The sequence below is a fragment of the Mus musculus genome, chromosome 4, assembly GCF_000001635.26.
Source record: "Mus musculus strain C57BL/6J chromosome 4, GRCm38.p6 C57BL/6J".
NCBI lineage: Eukaryota > Metazoa > Chordata > Mammalia > Rodentia > Muridae > Mus > Mus musculus.
Window position 1 is genome coordinate 146,978,235 of NC_000070.6, and position 19,041 is coordinate 146,997,275.

The following is a 19,041-nucleotide window of genomic DNA, read 5'->3' on the forward strand; positions in this document are numbered from 1 at the left end:
GATCTGAGTTGTTCTTCTCCAGAAGATGCACTTGCTTTCTGAATCACATCTTCGGTCCAGTCTACACGAGTTTAAGTCCTTGAGTTGTGTTCACACTGATGCAGTTTGTTGAATTTGGCCTTATTTTATTGTGGATGCCAACAAGAGCTTCCTTACAGGAGGCTGATATAGCTGTCTCCTGAGAGGCTCTATTAGTGTCTGACAAATACAGAAGTGGGTGCTCACAGTCATCCATTGGACAGTGCAGAGGGTCCCCAATGAAAGAGCTAGTGAAATTACCCAAAGAGCTGAAGTGGATTACAGCCCCAGAGTAGGAACAAAAATATGAACTAACCAGTATCCCTAGAGCTCCTGGAGACTAAACCACCAACCAAAGAAAACACATGGTGGGACTCATGGCTCTAGCTACATATGTAGGTGATGATGGCCTAGATGGTCATCAATGGGAGGAGAGGCCCTTGGTCCTGTGAAAGTTCTATGCCAGAGTAAAGGGGAACACCTGGGCCAGGAAGCCAGAGAGGGTCAGTTGGTTAGCAGGGGGAGAGGCAATAGGATAGGGGATTTTTGGAGAGGAAACTAGGAAAGTGGTTAACATTTGAAATGTAAATGAAGAAAATATCAAATAAAAAAATGAAAAAAAAAGGGTGGAATAATGACTTTTCTGCCTTTTCTGGACTGTTTGGTTTAGTTTCAAGTCTCTTTCCATTTGTTTTCTGAGGTGTGTTTCTCTCTCCTTACATTCTAGAAAGCTTTTATAGTGAGTGGTATTAGATTTTCCACAGGACTGTAAAATTAACCTTTATTCTCCTATTATAATTATTGTCTGGGAGGCTGACTGCCTCTGTCTAATTACCATGGCCTAGTCCTGTAAGCCTCTAGCCTCTAAGTAATCTTATTTAGTCCTAGAGTGTTTTCAGCCTCTGAAATTTCCTGCTGAGTAAGCTCCCCCTTTCTTCTTTGTTCATTTCAAATCCTTTTTTTTTTTTTTTAATTTTATTTTTTTGGTTTTTCTGACAGGGTTTCTCTGGGTAGAGTCCTTGCTGCTCTGGAACTCACTCTGCAGACCAGGTTGGCCTGGAACTCAGAAAAGTGCTGGGATTAAAGGCATGCACCACCACTGCCCAGCCTCATTTGAACTCTTAACTGGATGGTTCAACTCAGCTGTTCAGGCTCAAACTACTCTTCCAGCTGACTCATTCAGCCTGGTTCTCAGACACTGAATTGCTCTGCTTGGCCTTAAATTAACTGTAGCAATCTTTTTTTAAATCTTCTGGCTTCTTCTCTTTCTCCTGCTCATTCTGTCTTTGCCCGTGTCTAGCATGTTCTCTCTTCAATCTGACTCTGTAAAACTCTCCCAGTAAAACTGTGTCCTTCTCCCTCTCTGTGGCTCTACTCTCTCAACTGTACTGTACTGCTGCCCATGCACTCTACTGTATTCCTTTACCATTCTCTTCTTCCTGTACTGTCTTTCTCTTCCTCAAGTAGCTTCCCCTTCCTCTCTCACCTCAGGAGTGTTGGGCATATCCTGTTCTCTAAGATCTTTCTCTGATATTTCACATTTTCTGCCATTCAATTAGACAACACTTTCAAACATGTGCACCTCCTTCTACTTAGTAAATGTACTTTCATTGTTTGGGATTAAAGCAAATCCTAAAGGCTTGCTTGTATTCCAACCACAGTGAGGAAAGCTGTGTGCCTTGTGCTGAACCACACCCTAAGTCAGAACAGGCTTGAATATCCCTACACAATAGTTTAGTTTGGCAGAATTTCTTCCCTAACTGAAAACTAAGATTCACAAACAATAGTCTTCATTATGTAGATAGCTGTGCTATCTATTCTGACTTCTACCAAGAGTTTCATTTTGAACTTCTTTGCTGATTGGTCAATGAAAATCTGTTCTTTGCGAGACTGTATTCCTTAGCATTTGCAATCTAGAAGGTTTGCAGACATTATGAGTGGCAAAAATATGGTTCTTATTGTCTCCATTCCTTGTATGGGAGAGAGCTTTACTATGTAGTACATGAGGAATATTTCCTAGTTTTCTTATATTCATTCATTCTTCACAAAAAAAAAATGTGTTATTTCCGAAGTTCTAATGAAAATGTTATGTCTTATTCTTTTGTGCATATTTTCATTAGTTTATTTTCTATGTAGGTTTTTGAGTAAAAAGGTGTCTAATATTATATAGATACTTAAAAACTATGTTCAAGTATATGTTTTACACTGTCAATGCTTATAGCCACTTTTCTGAATTTAACATTTCAGTTGCCAGTTATTTTCTCTCAGGGCTTGAAAAATATGATTCCATGCTCTCCTGATTTTAAGCTATGGATAAATATTTAGTACTACTGTATGCTAATATAATATCACCTCTTTTGATGGTAAGGGCTAGGACAAGACAGCTGGAAAGAGATAAACATTGTTACAGCACTTAGATGTGACAATAGGCAGATACAGGTGGGAGTGCAGGAATCCAATATCTAAGAGACTTTCCTCGGGAATGCTAGGCTACAATGCTATGGCCTTCTAGTACTCAAGAGTGCCAATGTTTGCACACTGCATGTTGCTATTTGAGTTTATCTACTTTAAAACAGATGTGATGAAACAAGTGATAGTAAACTTTGACTGGAAGGCTCAAGCATGTGTAATTATGTCTATTCAGAATCAGGTATGTATTTGAGGAAATGTCAGTTGCAAGATTTAAAGTCGAAGCCCTAGTGTTCATATTGACTTCATGGTGAAAGTATGTAAACCCATGGGTTATTCTTCCCATTCTAGAATGAGCTCTTGTTCAGTCTCCATGAAATGGAAGATGTGCTTTTCCTGTTATACAATTAGACAAAACAATTCCAGGACACACATTTATTTTATGTATTTCTTTTTTTTTTAATTTTATGTATTTCCTCCTTTTGAACTTAAAGTACAGCATCTGTCACTGAAGCAGGAATTTATGTTCTGTTGCTGGTAGAAATGACAACGATACTCAGCCTGTATGTCACAGGTAAGAATCATGAAGTGACATACTTTGAAAAATGTCCTCATTACTCCCTGAAAATTCATGTATTCCTATGCCCATTTTTTAATTACACACTTGATGCTGTCTGTCTACAAATGCCCAGGGCATCAAGTTTTGAGTATTATAAATCTATGACAGCAATGTATTTTTCCCTGCATCTCCAATTTCTGTTTTACAGAAATTCCTGTTGTCAGTAAATTTTCCATCACACTGATTACGGATTATACTCATTTCATGCATATTACAATTATTAGAATATTCACAGAGAAACATTCTGGTAGAGGATTTGCATTATCTGGTTTCTTTGGTATTTCAGATATTACAGAGCTCCTAGAGTTTACTCTAATCTGTGCTAACTAAATCTCCTAGTGCTTGCGTTTTCAGGTGAATGGCCTTCCCACATGAAGTGTCCCAGAGTGCTTACATAGTTACCATCTCTTCTATCCCTGCCCCATCCCTTGTTATTCATGTTTTCATCCTATCCTTGTGTTTCATGTATGTTCTGAGGAAGGTTTTGGATGGGTATCCATGCTGTCATATATTCATAATTCCATGTTCCATGGTAAATGACAGCATGGGTTTCCATAACTCCACTTCCTCCTTCTTTTACAGTGTTGCCTTTTCCCCACTGCTGGCTTTTTATTCAGCTCTCTCTGAATTGGCAGTTTCCCTCTACAATTCATGTTTGTCTGACTTAGGCTGAAAGCACCAACAATTTAAATACATTTCCATATTTCTACATATAGCAGTATGTCAGTTATAAATTCACTCTTTCGGCCTGAGCTTCCAGTGCCGTGTCTGTATTTCTTTTGTAGGCTGACCTTAATTCAAACCAGTAAATTATATCTTTGGATAAGATGTTTACATCCAGCATATGTATGATAATTCTCTTACCCACTTGTAGGAATTCTCTGGAATTTCATTAAGTTTGTTTCTGCCTTCTTTGAATTCCTGTGCTTGTTCCCTCTTTATGACATTTGTCCACATTGAATGGTGTTCAGATTATATTTTGACTTTTGCCTCTTGAGTTTGTTTCATAATTCATTTTGTCATGAGAATTGGTATTGGATTAGTGATTTAGGTTAGGGAAATTTTATTAACATTGTCAAATTGCTTTAGCTACAGTCTCTCAATTTTCTTTTGCTGTGTGTCATTTAGGTCAGGTGACAGGGATTTCCATATCAGGTGTTGTGAATAAACTTTGAGAATCTAGGGTGGTGGAAGGAACTAGGTTACAGTTACAGTCTAAATATATTACTTACTTTCGTGACTGTACATTGTCAAGATTCCTCATATCATTTTGTTTTTAATGTTTATATATATACATGTGTGTGTATATATATAATATATAGTATATTATATATATTATATATATATATATATAAATGTGGTTTAGCATTGTCTGTAATGGTGTTATATTTATTTCATCTTTGAATCATTCAGACCTTGATGTGAAATTTCAAGAAGAATTCAAACTTTGTTCTTCACTGGACCCTGGGAGAAGGACCACAACAAGAATGAGTGTGTGTCTGGTAAATACACCACAGGTCAGTGTCCTTTCCACATTTCTTTTTAAAAAAAAATCTCTTTTTATTCAAGTCATCCAAAAGTTTTAATCTCTTTGTGTTGAATGTTATCTAAAGGGATATTTTTCTATGCTCTATATTTTCTCTTATAATAATGAGAATTTAATGTTTTTCCCTTTCATGCATATAATGGCTTTATATTTTAACTTGATTTTTATATTCTGAGGATATATAATTCCCTTGGATTAGAGATCTGCATGTCTCAAATAGGATCTATTACAATGATGCTCAGAGAACAGATTGATGGATATTTTCTATGTTGAATAAGTTCTGTCCTTTTGTATTAGTGTGAGGTGAGGTCTCTTGTGCCACATAAATTGCATTTCAGGGATGGTCAGGTTTCTAAACACAAGCTTGTGAATGAGGGTATAGAAATAAGTATAAATTCACATCACTAAAGAAGATATGAAAGAGTAGAATTTGTAGAAGGGAAAATTATAAGAGATCCACTGTCTTGAATCCTAATAGTAAATGTATTATTAGCTCCCTAGGGTCACAGATAATGGAAGGAAAATGTCTTTCTTTTACCATTAGTGTGATTGTGAGCTGATACAGATTTCAATATTCTGACACTTTTTTCACACCTCATGTCACACAGTAATTAATGTTCACACCTGAAATCTATTTATCTCAAGAGACACTGTCCCTGTGGAAAATTCACAATATATAGATATTTATCCCTCCTTTTGGTTTCAGAAATAATTTTAAGTCCTGTTTTTTTCACCTTTGTATTTCATCACATGAACTATATTAGTAAGATTTTTCTAGAGAGGATAGCTATGGTGCTGTGCATAAACCACCAATTTTCAAAACTAAATGAATTTCCTTTATTATTTTTTGTCTTTTTCTTTAGAAGGGAAAGGCTTGAATCAGTCTATGCTAATCCCCTTCAGCCAAGCTGTGCATTACATAGGGAAAACTGAAGGGTTGTGGCAATGTTTCTATTTTTCATTACGATACTATTTTCTTTAAGTCCATAAGTGTTTATCTGAAGGTTTTTACGTACACTGAATGATACATTATGCCCCTAAAACCATAAGAACAGCACCAAACCGTGGGGACTGAATTCAGACATAATAGTGAGCTGCTATATATTTAGAGAGAATTAGATTAGTTTTTAAAGTAGAAACAGCACGTACCTTTCCCCTTTAGTCATTTGTTCATGGCACAGGTTTACATTTTTGAGGCATATTTGCAATAAAGACAATATATTGTCTGTATATTATAATTTTTGATAAACAGAAGAAGAATGATAGATCATACTTCTCTATGAAAAGTGTAATTATGATATACATATGGTCAAATTCTGAAGAAAAAAGTTATAATTAGAAGACTGAAATTTTCAGTTAGGTTAATAAATGAGGAATAATTTATTAAATTTTAATGAATATTTAGTATAATTCTCCCTCAATTTTAAAACACAGTTTGATCAAAAATTATTATACTTCATTGGAATGCATTGCCACATATGATATTTGCGTATACATACATATCTAATCATTTTATAGTGAAAGACCATATGGTATTAATGAAATTGTTATTAAGCATATTTATTTATGTCTCCACAGGAGCTAATTAAGAGTCAAAGGTGTGGCTCTGCAGTTAAGGTCTCTTCTTGCAGTATTCAGATTCAGTTTTCTGTACCTGCCTGGGGACTTCTTTTCCTTCCAGAACTCTTTTTTTGAGAATATGTTTTACCATTGCCTGCATTTCTCATGTGAACAGAGCTACGTGCCAGCAAAAATAACATTTCATATGAAATTAAAGTCAATAAACATTATTTTAAAATTATAAATGATCTGGAAATATTACATAGGACACAAAAAACCATCCAGGAAAGAGAATGAGAGGAAATGTGAAGCCTGAATGAGTTTCAGTACTGCTGACCCCTCATATCAACATTTTAACAGTTAGGAATGATCCCTATGTATGATAAAAATATTTTGTATCTGTGGAACACAGAGATGGAGACTCTTATGTGTTCATTGTAATGTGGGAAAAGATTTATCCTATCAATGCTGTATTTGGGTATTAACTTTTATGAGGAGGCACCGTAATTGTGAAGGAATTTATAATACATGAAAACGCTGTTATCCAGCATCCCATCAAACAAGAAATCTGCTCCTGAAGGAAAATGAATTATATCAGATTCCACCATTTTTTAAAATACTTTATTTATTTATCATACGTAAGTGCACTGTAGATGTCTTCAGACACTCCAGAAGAGGGCATCAGATTTCGTATGAATGGTTGTGAGCCGCCATGTGGTTAAATAATTTTAAAGCTCTCTAAAACTGTTTATTTCTATTTTATGGTTTTGAATACATTGTTGTAAAATAATTTCCAAAAGCATTTGATTTTCTGTGTCATATGGAACGTTCAGTGGATGCCCTGATGTTGCAGGTTTATTGTGTTTAAAGAAAAATACTTAGTCGTTTTGTCAATCCATTATTTCTGCATTTTGTTTTCTACCTGTTTCTTCTAGAACGTGCAGCATTGAACTTAGGCCTCAGATTGTCAAATGGACATGTTGTAATACAAATGTGAGACACAGCTGCACATAAGACTAAGCTAGTGTCCATATTTGAACAAAGTGGACATTGTAAAATTTGAAAGCATATTTTTTTATCATAACTTGACTATCTCTAATGGGACACTGGGATTCTGTTTGATATCAACCCATATTTCATAAAGGTACATTACGGCATTTAGACATCAAAAGTACATGTTATATTCTATAAATGTTTACTGCATTTGAAATTATATCATGCATTCTCAGTGAAAAAGAAATATAAGGAAGTCTATTAGTAGTTTAGAAAGTTTCTTTGAATAAAGTTAAAGTTCATTTTTCTTCAATATACGTTGCTTAAATTTGCCTGAATGTATGCATATGTGCTATGTATTCCTCCTGTCAGTAGTGTTCAGAAGAGATCATTGGATTTTAAAGAACTGGGTTTAACAATCTACTGTTTAGTGCCATGTGGGTGCTGGGAATCAAATTTCATAATAAATGACATTAAAAACAGTATACAGGGCTGGAGAGATGGCTCAGCGGTTAAGAGCACCGACTTCTCTTCCGAAGGTCCTGAGTTCAAATTCTAGCAACCACATAGTGGGTCACAACTCTCTGGAATGAAATCTAATGCCCTCTTCTGGCATGTCCAAAGACATGTGTACTTAGATATAATTATAAATAAATCTTTAAAAAAAAGACAGTATACAATCCAAACTGCACACCAAAATTTTTGAAAAGAATGATGATAGCAAATCTTTCATTTGCTGTGAACATCTATGTAAATCACAGAAAATTCTTGAAGATGAGAGCCTTTCTCTTCTCTTTTCTTTTCTTTACTTTTCTTTGTATTTATTTAGAGAGCCATTCTAAATGCGAGCATTATAATAAGTCATTCTGTAGATTGTCAGTGGAAGAGCAGCCATTCGTATCTTCAGACACATCTCAATAACACTTTCAGAAAACATTTATCCTTCAATATTTTCCTTCTTCATCTGCATCAAAAAAGGATATCTTTTTGTTGTTGTTGTTTTGGGTTTTTTTGTTTTGTTTTGTTTTTTCTGAGACAGGGTTTCTCTGTGCAGTCCTGGCTATCCTATCCTGGAACTCAGTCTGTAGACCAGGCTGGCCTTGCACTCAGAAATCTGCCTGCCTCTGCCTCCCAAGTGCTGAGATTAAAGGCGTTTGCCACCACACACAGCAAAAAAAGGATATCTTAGGTACTTCTTTTTTTAAGTAGAAAAACATTTTTGTCCAGTATCAAGTAGGTAGTTTTCCATTACAGGGTCTGTTAACTTTCAAGGACGTGGCCTTGGTCTTCTCACTGGAGGAATGGGAATGTCTCAGTTTTGCTCAGAGGACACTGTACATGGAAGTGATGTTGGAGAATTACAACAATCTGTTGTTTGTGGGTAAGAATGAACTTCTTGTTGAATTCATGTTTCTTTCTTTGAGTGTTCCTACTATGTGCTTATGTAAATGCTCTGAGATATCCAGAGACTCCTGAATGAGGGAAATTCTAGTTAAAATCATAACTTTTTCATTGTGTTTCCTTTACATTTCTCTGCTTTCTTTGGAAAAGTAACCACTGCTATATTCTCTGAGGTCACTCCTTATCTCTTATCTAGCTTCAGTGAAGTTAAAAAAGTTCAAGAAAAAATTTAAATATCCAGAACAAGAAATTATATTTCTATACATATAATAGTTGCATTTATAAAAATCTTACTATTGCATTAAAATGTACCCTTATTTATGAATGTAAAAATATACAAGGTTTCAAGTGGATATAGAGCTGTTGGTTTGGGCAATTTTGTTTTCTTTATTTAACTTTTTGACATTTGATCTCTGTGTTTAGATCTGGGACAACATAATCTTTACCCTAGCATTTTGGATGTTGAAACAAATCTATTTAGTGATTTCTCTGACACTATGGGCTATATCATAAATTTATACCTGAGCAAAATTATATCAGATTCAGTGTCACTCTGAATCAAATTGTAATCATAAAATTAGAGATATATTGTTTAGAGTTCTACTTTCGGGAAATTCACTACAGATGGATCATTTATTTGTCCAGCTTATGCAAAGTATAATTTTCTTTTTTATTGGTCATTTTATTTATTTACATGTCAAATGTTATGCCCCTTCTCCATTCCCTGTCTGTAAGCTCTATATCCCACCCCTCCCCCTGTTTTTTTTGATGATGCTCCCACCACCAATCCATCTACTCCCACCTCATGCCCCTAGGATTCTCCTATGCGGGGATACTGAACCTTCACAGTACCAAGGGACTCCCCTCCTGTTGATGCCACATAAGGCAATCCTCTGGTATATATAAAGCTAGAGCCATTTGTACTTCCATGTGTACTCTTTATTTTGTGATTTGACCCTTGAGAGCTTTGTGGGTCTTGATATTGTTGTTCCTCCTACACAGTTGCAAAGCCCTTCAGCTTCTTCAGGCCTTCCCTTAACTCCTTCATTGTGGTCCCCTTGCTCAGTTCAATGGTTGGCTGCAAGGATCTGCATCTCTTTGGGCCAGTCTCTGGATAGCCTTCCCTTCAGCCTGTTTTTCATTCTTTTTTGTTTTCTTTTTTTTATTAGGTAATTTCTTCATTTACATTTGCAATGTTATCCCGAAAGTCCCCCATATCCTCCCCACCTCACTCCCCTACCCACCCACTCCCACTTCTTGGTCCTGGTGTTCCCCTGTACTGAGGCATATAAAGTTTGCATGACCAAGGGGCCTCTCTTCCCAATGATGGCCAACTAGGCCATCTTCTGCTACAGATATAGCTAGAGACACGAGACACGAGTGGTACTGGCTAGTTCATATTGTTGTTCCACCTATAGGGTTGCAGATCCCTTTAGCTCCTTGGGTACTTTCTCTAGCTCCTCCATTGGGTGCCCTGTGATCCATCCAATAGCTGACTGTGAGCATCCACTTCTGTGTTTGCTAGGCCTCAACATAGTCTCACAAGAGACAGCTATATCAGGGTCCTTTCAGCAAAATCTTGCTAGTATATGCAATGGTGTCAGTGTTTGGAGACTGATTATGGGATGGATCCCCAGATATGACAGTCTCAGCTCCAAACTTTGTCTCTGTAACTCCTTCCATGGGAGTTTTTTTTCCCAATTCTAAGAAGGGGCAAAGTGTCCATACTTTGGTCTTCATTCTTCTTGAGTGTCATGTGTTTCACAAATTGTATGATATATCTTGGGTATTCTAAGTTTCTGGGCTAATATCCACTTATCAGTGAGTACATATCATGTCACTTCTTTTGGAGCAATTCTGGGTTATTATATTTGAGGTGGTATGATGTCTAATTTGAAAATAACATTTAGCAGGGTATTATCATTTCCAGTCATTTGATATAGATCATATTTGAGGTTCTTCTGAGGATACATGTAATGATTCACAGAGAGAGAGAGAGAGAGAGAGAGAGAGAGAGAGAGAGAGAGAGAGAGAGAGAGAGACCTTTCTTGAGAGTACGAATCCATAAGCTCACTGATTATTGAGTCCCTTACTCCTTATATAAGTAATTCATGTCACCTCTAATTGCCCCCCCTTTTTTTTTCAGAAAATCATTGCATACATGGAAAGAATGGGAAGGTATTGGATCAAGACAGCCAGTACATTGTCCATGAACACATGAATATTCAAGAGAAGTCTTCTAAATGGGACAAGCTTAGCAATGTCATTCTTGAATCCCTCCAGTGTACACCTTACAAAACTAATCACAGCTCTGATGCTCTTCAATTCTCGAACCAAAAAAGACTTAAGCCCAGGAACACTAAAGAAGTTTGCAAATACAATGACTCTGTAAACAGTTTAAGTTTGTTTTCTACCATTAGTCTCAATCAAGGAATTAACATGCAGAAGAAAAAACACAACCGAAATGCAGAATTAGACAAGATTTTTGTTTCTAAACATAAAGTCATGGTGAAAAAAGACAATATTGCGGGGAACCCTTACAAATGTAGTGAATTTCACAAATATCTTACCCAGAGAGAAAACCTACAAAGTCAGCAGAGAATTTATCATGGAAAGAAACCTTACAAAAGTAGTAAAAGTGACAAATGCTTTACCCATCAGATCCATCTTAGTATTCATCAGGGAATTCATACAGAAGAGAAAATTTGCAAATGTAGTGAATGTGACAAATGTTTTAAAAACAAATTCAATCTTACTATGCATCAGAGAATTCATACAGGAGAGAAACCTTACAAATGCAGTGAATGTGGCAAATGCTTTACTGATAAAACCAGTCTGAGAATTCATCAGAGAATTCATACAGGAGAGAAACCTTACAAATGCAGTGAATGTGACAAATGCTTTACCAAACAATCCAATCTTAGTATTCATCAGAGAATTCATACAGGAGAGAAACCTTACAAATGCAGTGAATGTGACAAATGCTTTACCCACAAATCCCATCTTAGTATTCATCAGAGATTTCATACAGGAGAGAAACCTTACAAATGCAGTGAATGTGACAAATGCTTTACCCAACAATCCCATCTTAGTATTCACCAGAGAATTCATACAGGAGAGAAACCTTACAAATGCAGTGAATGTGGCAAATGCTTTACTGAAAAAAGCAGTCTGAGAATTCATCAGAGAATTCATACAGGAGAGAAACCTTACAAATGCAATGAATGTGGCAAATGCTTTACTGAAAAAAGCAGTCTGAGAATTCATCAGAGAATTCATACAGGAGAGAAACCTTACAAATGCAGTGAATGTGGCAAATGCTTTACTGTAAAAAGCAGTCTGAGAATTCATCAGAAAATTCATACAGGAGAGAAACCTTACAAATGCAGTGAATGTGACAAATGCTTTACCAAACCATCCCATCTTAGTATTCATCAGAGAATTCATACAGGAGAGAAACCTTACAAATGCAGTGAATGTGAAAAATGCTTTACTGTAAAAAGCAGTCTGAGAATTCATCAGAAAATTCATACAGGAGAGAAACCTTACAAATGCAGTGAATGTGACAAATGCTTTACCAAACCATCCCATCTTAGTATTCATCAGAGAATTCATACAGGAGAGAAACCTTACAAATGCAGTGAATGTGAAAAATGCTTTAATGAAAAAAACATTCTGAAAATTCATCAGAGAATTCATACAGGAGAGAGACCTTACAAATGTCGTGAATGTGACAAATGCTTTTCCCGAAAATTCCATCTTGGTATTCATCAGAGAATTCATACAGGAAAGAAACCTTACAAATGTAGTGAATGTGACAAATGCTTTACTACAAAAGGCAATCTGATAATTCATCAGAGAATTCATACAAGAGAGAAACCTCACAAATGTAGTGAATGTGACAAATGCTTTACCCAGAAATCCCATCTTAGTATTCATCAGAAAATTCATACAGGAGAGAAACCTTACAAATAGATTGTATGTGACAAATACAATACTCACAATGTCAGTCTTAGAAATCATCAGTTATTTCATACAGTAGAGAATCTTTATAAATGAAGTGAACGAGACAATCCTTTACCAAGATATATCATCTCAAAATTCATTAGAGAATACTTAGAGAAGACAAACTTTTCAAATATATTGTAGGTATGAATCCTTTCCTTTTGGCCTATTTCCTAGACTGTAACAGTGAATACTTACAGGCTAGAAACTTAACTCATGCATTGTATGAAGAAATATCTTTGACTTCATTTCAGGTCAGAGAGAACATCTAAGAACTTTTTAGGGTAAAGAATTTTGTTGGGGAAAATGTTGTATTCTTGACAACACTTGAGGCTCCACACTAGAGAATTAGTATGATTATGAAAATCTTGTGAAAATATTCATGCAATGTTCAAATCTTAGATAATGTCAACTATTTATGTTGGGAGAAACTCTGAAAATGTGAAAATGTAGAAAGCTTTTCATGACACCTTTTTACTTGTTCACCCTCAAACGTTATAAGATGAAGATAAGTTAGGAAGTCAGAAGATAGTATTGTATAACACTTTCATTGAGACAGAAATAATCCATTTCAAAAGGAAACTATTTAAGGTCTTTAATACAACCCTCAAAATAGGTAATAAAACTGGTAGCATTTTGTATATTTTTATTGTCCTGTAACTAACTCCAATAAAACTGAAAGATTCAACAAATTTGCTTTGGTTGTTTCCAATTTGCAGTTGGGATACTCAGATGAATATATGTTGCACCTTCCCAGGAAATGCCTCAAATAAAACATAGACTGAAGTCATGAACATTTTTGCAAACCTGTATCATAAAGTTAATAGTGGTGATTTTTAACTGGTGGATAACAATACCTTTGGGATGTAACGACCCTGTCACAGTGGTTGCTTAACAGCATAGGAAAACACATATTTCCAAGTGTCTTAAAACTAAGAAATCATTCATTGAAGTGTAGGGTAGTCTGCCCACCCTAAAATAATTTGAATTCAATGTCAGTATTTAGCATTAAAAAGTTAGAAATACTGTTTTACATATGGTGCTTTGTGTTAACTAAAATACGTAAGATTCAGTTCAATGTTCCAGGCAAGTATTACTAGGCTAAGATAAAAAGAAACAGAAAATACGTAGAAGCTTTCAGAGCCTCAGCAACAAGTCTGCTCTCTCTTGAGTTCAAGGAAGTATGAAAGAAAAATCTACAAAAATAAATGAAAACCTGGATACATAGATTTCAAGGATAGCTATCCAGACTTTGCTGTGTCTGCATGGTTCTGAAGTCATTAATTCCCATTTATTGAACAAAAGTCCTATAAGTCTCAGAAAAATGCTGACCATTGGGCTGGTGAGATGGCTCAGTGGTTAAGAGCACCGACTGCTCTTCTGAAAGTCCTAAGTTCAAATCTCAGCAACCACATGGTGGCTCACAACCGCCTGTAATGAGATCTGATGCCCTCTTCTGGTGTGTCAGAAGACAACTACAGTATACTTATGTATAGTAAATAAATCTTTGAAAAAAATCTTTTTAAAAAAATGCTGACCGTTGACACATATTACAAGACATTGTGGTGTCTGGTCCTGTTGTGCCTTAATACTCCACTCTACCGTAAGGAATGAAATAGATTTCCATTCTTTTCTTAAATCATCTGCAGAATGCTAATATTTTGCACATCTCAGAATATACATTCTGAACAAAAACTCAACAACTCACTACTAAGGTATTATCTTCATCTTAAATTCATGTATGAGTTCATTCATACAAATATCATGAATCTGTAAATCTTAGATGAGGTGCATACTCATGTACTGTTTAGAAATCCAACCATCCTGGAAATACATTGGGAAGTACTGAAAGAAGTACTTTTACTCCGAGTTCAATATGATATTAGAATATTTATCCTAAATTCAAGAAGTTTCAGTAAATTAGGATCTAAGAAAAAAATCAAATGGTAGAAGGAACAAATCCATATCACTCCATATATTTTTCCTTGACTTTAAAAATTTAAAACCCCAGAATCCTGGACCACAGTCATTTTTGACCTCCTCGTGTTTTAAGAGAGGGTCTCATGTAGCTCAGGCTGGTTTTCCTCAAACTGACTATGTTACAGAGGATGAGCCTGACGGTTTCATCCTTCTGCTTCCACCTCACAAATGCTGAGGGGACTAAAAGCGTGTGCCTCCTCAACGTGTGACATGGGTCTGAGCTCTGAATGCAAGGTTTGTGGTACCAGGCTAGCACATTCTCAGCCTGAGTCACTACTCTCCTTTTGGAGGTTTATTCTTAATTTATTCAAAACATTTTATTTTTATGTATAAGGGTGCACTTACATGTGTGTTTGTCCCCTACCACATGCATGCCTGGTGCCCACAGAGGTTAGAAGAGGACATTGTACTTCCTGGAACTAGAGTTTCAGTTCTGATCCACCATGTTTTTAATTACTGAGCTGCCTCCCCAAGCCTCTAAATCACTTCTTAAAATGCAGGAATGTATATAAACTCACTGGCAGCATATCCTTGGCAACCTCACTAAAACTGTGATGTAGCTCTAAATGTCACACAGAAGGAGCAATGAAAAGTATGTACCAAAAAAAAAAAAAGACTGGAGCGGGACACTTAGAGCTAGCTTCAAAGCACAAGGCCCTCTCCTGGCCTCTGCAGGTACCTGTACTTGTGTGTGTGTGTGTGTGTGTGTGTGTGTGTGTGTGTGTGTGTGTGTGTGTGTGTGTGTATTTGTGGCATGTACACATTTGTATGCATATACATATGTGTGTGGTATGTTTGTGTGCATTTACATGTGTATGTGCAGTGTGTACAGTGTATGTTTGCATGTGTATTAGCAGTGTGGTGTGCATGTGTGCATGTATGTTTCTGTGTGTAGGTATATTATGTGCAGCATGTGTGTGTGTATGCGTACATGCGTGTATGTGTCCCTGTGTATATAACAAAGGTAACCAAAAAATCTTTTTTAAAAATTAGTTAGGCTGGAGATATGGCTCAGTGGGTGGGAGCACTGACAGTTCTGCAAGAGGTTCTGAGTTCAAGTCTCAGCAACCAAATGGTGGCTCACAACCATTTGTATTGGGATCTGATATCCTCTTATGTTTTATCTGAAGAGAGTGACAGTGCACACAGATACATAAAATAAATAAATCTTTAAAAAGCTGAGTCAAAATAAATACTATCTCAAAAATAAAAAGTTGTTTTGGCTCTATTGGTAAAGAACCTGACAAAGCCTGACTGCCTGAGGTTTGGATCCTCAGAACCTACATAAAAGGCTGGACCCAGGCTGGAGGGTTGGCCCACTGGCTAAGAGCACCTGTTTCTCCTGCAGAGAACCTGGGTCAACTCTCTGCACTCCCATGACTGTTCACAACGGGGGATATGATGGCCTTTTCTGACCTCCTAACAAACCTGCACACGTACAGGTAAAACACATTCATAAACTTTTAAAAACAAAACAAAAAGGAAAAAGAAAAAAAAAAGAAAAATTGGAAACCTGGACACAGCCACATGCATGTGTGTGTGTGTGTGTGTGATCTGAGTGTTTACTCTCACTCTGGGACTGAGAAAGCACAGCCCTCCAGCAGTCAGGGCAGATCTGATTGGCAAACACCACTAAATGTCAGCAATGTAAGAAAATCACCACATGATCAAAATCTATGACACTCTCCTAAAGGGATTTTCTCTGCAAAGACATAGGGTGCAAGTTTATAAAATAACTCATGTCAAACATTTAATAACTTTATTAAGAAGGCTGAGGCAAGAGGATGACAAGTTTGATGCCAGCTACCATTAACATAGCAAAAACTTTCTCTTAAAAAACAAGGGTCTGAGGATATGACTCAGTGGTTAGAGAACTGGCTGATTTACCAGAGTACCTGGGTTTGGTTCCTAGCACCCACAAGGTCATGCACATTTCCACGGAATCTGGTGCCCTCTTCTGGTCTCTGTGAGTACGGCATGCACATGGTGCACAGGCACATGCAGGCAAAACACCCATACACACAAAAAGGAAAATAGAAAGTAAATTCGTTAAATTGGGCATGGTGATACATGTCTGTAAAAATAAATACAGATTGACAATGTGTTCAGCATGCAATGTATACTTCTTAAATAACACAACACCATACATGATTTTAAACCACAGAATGAGAGACTGGAGAGACAGCTCAATGTTTAAGAACACTTGCTGCTTTGCAAAGGACCTTGGTTCGACTTCCAGTATCCACACAGCTCCGGCTCCAAGAGATGTGATGCTCTTCTGACCTCTGTGGACACCAGACATTCACATGGTGCACATATGCAAAATAAAACTATAAAAAACTATTTAGCTAAGTAAAATTTAAAGATTGGGGAAAAAAGTAAATCTAGGCAAAAAGTTATTACCCCACAAAGACTGCTCAATGTTTCTTAATCCTCTTCAGGGGAATGGAAGGAACTAAGAGTTGCCGGAGTGATGTGAAACAGGCATTTGAATAAACGGACATAAGTGAACATGCAGAGCCTTGGTTCCCAAGCCCACCACACCACTCTGTCCTGAGCAGTGTTCACTTAGTCCATGTGTGCTCAGTCTGTGCTGCGTGTGTCTAGACAGTATCTGCCTATCCACACAAGGCACAGCACATAATGATGCAATTAGGTTAAGCATTTCTCACTTTGACCAGAAACATGGCTGTACTGGTTAGTTTTGTGTCAACTTGACACAGCTGGAGTTATCACAGAGAAAGGACCTTCAGTTGAAGAAATGCCTCCATGAGATCCAACTGTAAGGCATTTTCTCAATTAGTGATCAAGGGGGAAAGGCCCCTTGTGGGTGGGACCATCTCTGGACTGGCAGTCTTGGTTCTATAAGAGAGCAGGCTGAGCAAGCCAGAAGAAGCAAGCTAGTAAGGAACATCCCTCCATGGCCTCTGCATCAGCCCCTGCTTCCTGACCTGCTTGAGTTCAAGACCTGACTTCCTTTGGTGATGAACAGCAGCATGGAAGTGTAAGCCGAATAAACCCTTTCCTCCCCAACTTGCTTCTTGGTCATGATGTTTGTGCAGGAATAGAGACCCTGACTAAGACAAATTGGTACCAGCAGAGTGGGGTATTCCTGTGACAACCTGACCATGTTTTGGGGAGGACTGTGGAAGGACTTTGGAACTTTGGGCTTGAAGATCCATCCGTTGTTAAGAGCTCTGTTGGATGTTGTGTAGGAGCTTGGAAGATAATGTTGAGAACACTGCAGAAGATGGAGGTCTGGTTTGTGAAATTTCAGAGGGAAAAATTAAAGACTCTTTTCAGGGCCATTGCTGTTTTGATTGTGAAGATTCTGTAGTTCTGGTTAGCTGGGGCTGAAGAATCAGCTGTGATTAACAAGATACCAGAACTACTGAGGCAAAAACTTTGCATTACTGGGACTATTGATGCTGGTTGCCTGGAGCTAAGAAATTAGCAGTGATTAAAAAGAGACCAGCATCATTGAGGTGACATCTTCTGGGAAGTGTTTTCTGAAAGCACAAAGAGGCTGTGTTCCAGAGATTGCCAAGGTTGTACTCCTGCTGCAGTGGGACTTGGTAATATGTAAGGGTCACCCAGGTGGTACTGGTTTTGAAGGCATGAAGGGGTCACACAAAGCAGCTGAGGCTCGGCACTGTGAGAGGCCATGGAAGGCCATTGGTGAAGGTGTAGCCTCAGTTGCAATTGAAGGCCCAGGACTGAAGGGGTCACGCAGTGTTTTGGAGATGCCAGTACCATGAGATGACCACCAAGAGCAGCAGCAGCAGTGGAGTACAGGCATCTGGAGCCTAGAGGACGACGCCTGTGCTACAAAGGGCATGGCTGGAGAAGTGACCCAAGCCCTTGGAGGAGCCCAGAAGATCGTGAGTTGGATCCCAGACATTGGACGGTTGGAGATCGATTTTTTTGCTTTTGATTGTGACTGTGAAAGATCCTGGCAGAATGTAAAAGGTCATAGAAGCCCTGAAATTGGTAAAATAGATTTTATTGTTAGTAGAACTGGCTTCATTGATTTAGAAAAATAGAGGTGCACAATGCTTTGGTCACTCCTCGAACCTGTGTGTCTGCCAATGTTCTGACCAGGTGTGTGCCCATTGCTGTACCTTCATTAGATTCTTTCCTTGTTTCCCTCCCATACTCATTTCTTGAGGAATCAATCATTTTAGAATAGATATTGTTTAAATCTGGAAATCCCCTAATCTCCCCCTTCTCCTTTCCCCCCGAGGGCCTATAAAAACTGGAAACTCTTTTCCCTCGAGGACGACTCCTCTACCCCTGCATGGGATATGAGTCGTCCCCAGAGCTCTGGCTTTCCCCGAATAAAGCCTCATGTGGTTTGCAACAAGCTCGGTCTGTCGTGAGTTCTTGGGTGTCCGCTATTGTCCTGAGGCCTGAGCGAGGGGCTCCTCATGGAGTCTTTCATTTGGGGGCTCGTCCGGGATTGGCGTGACCACCCACGTCTCCGAAGACCCACTTGGAGGTGAGATTTTTT

The 19,041-nt window shown here is 37.7% G+C and overlaps 2 protein-coding genes across 2 annotated transcripts in view; both read left to right on the forward strand.

Moving 5' to 3' along the window:
* Zfp993 (zinc finger protein 993) overlaps positions 1–13,237 on the forward strand; it is a 478,623-nt gene extending 465,386 nt beyond the window's left edge. The window contains exon 7 of the mRNA XM_030253976.1: positions 11,315–13,237. Within this exon, the coding sequence (XP_030109836.1) occupies positions 11,315–12,521 (1,207 nt within the window). The 3' untranslated portion in view covers positions 12,522–13,237. The remainder of the gene's footprint in view (positions 1–11,314) is intronic.
* The window catches only part of Rex2 (reduced expression 2), an 87,190-nt gene that overhangs the window by 4,625 nt on the left and 63,524 nt on the right, over positions 1–19,041 (forward strand). The gene's annotated exons all lie outside the window — the stretch shown is intronic.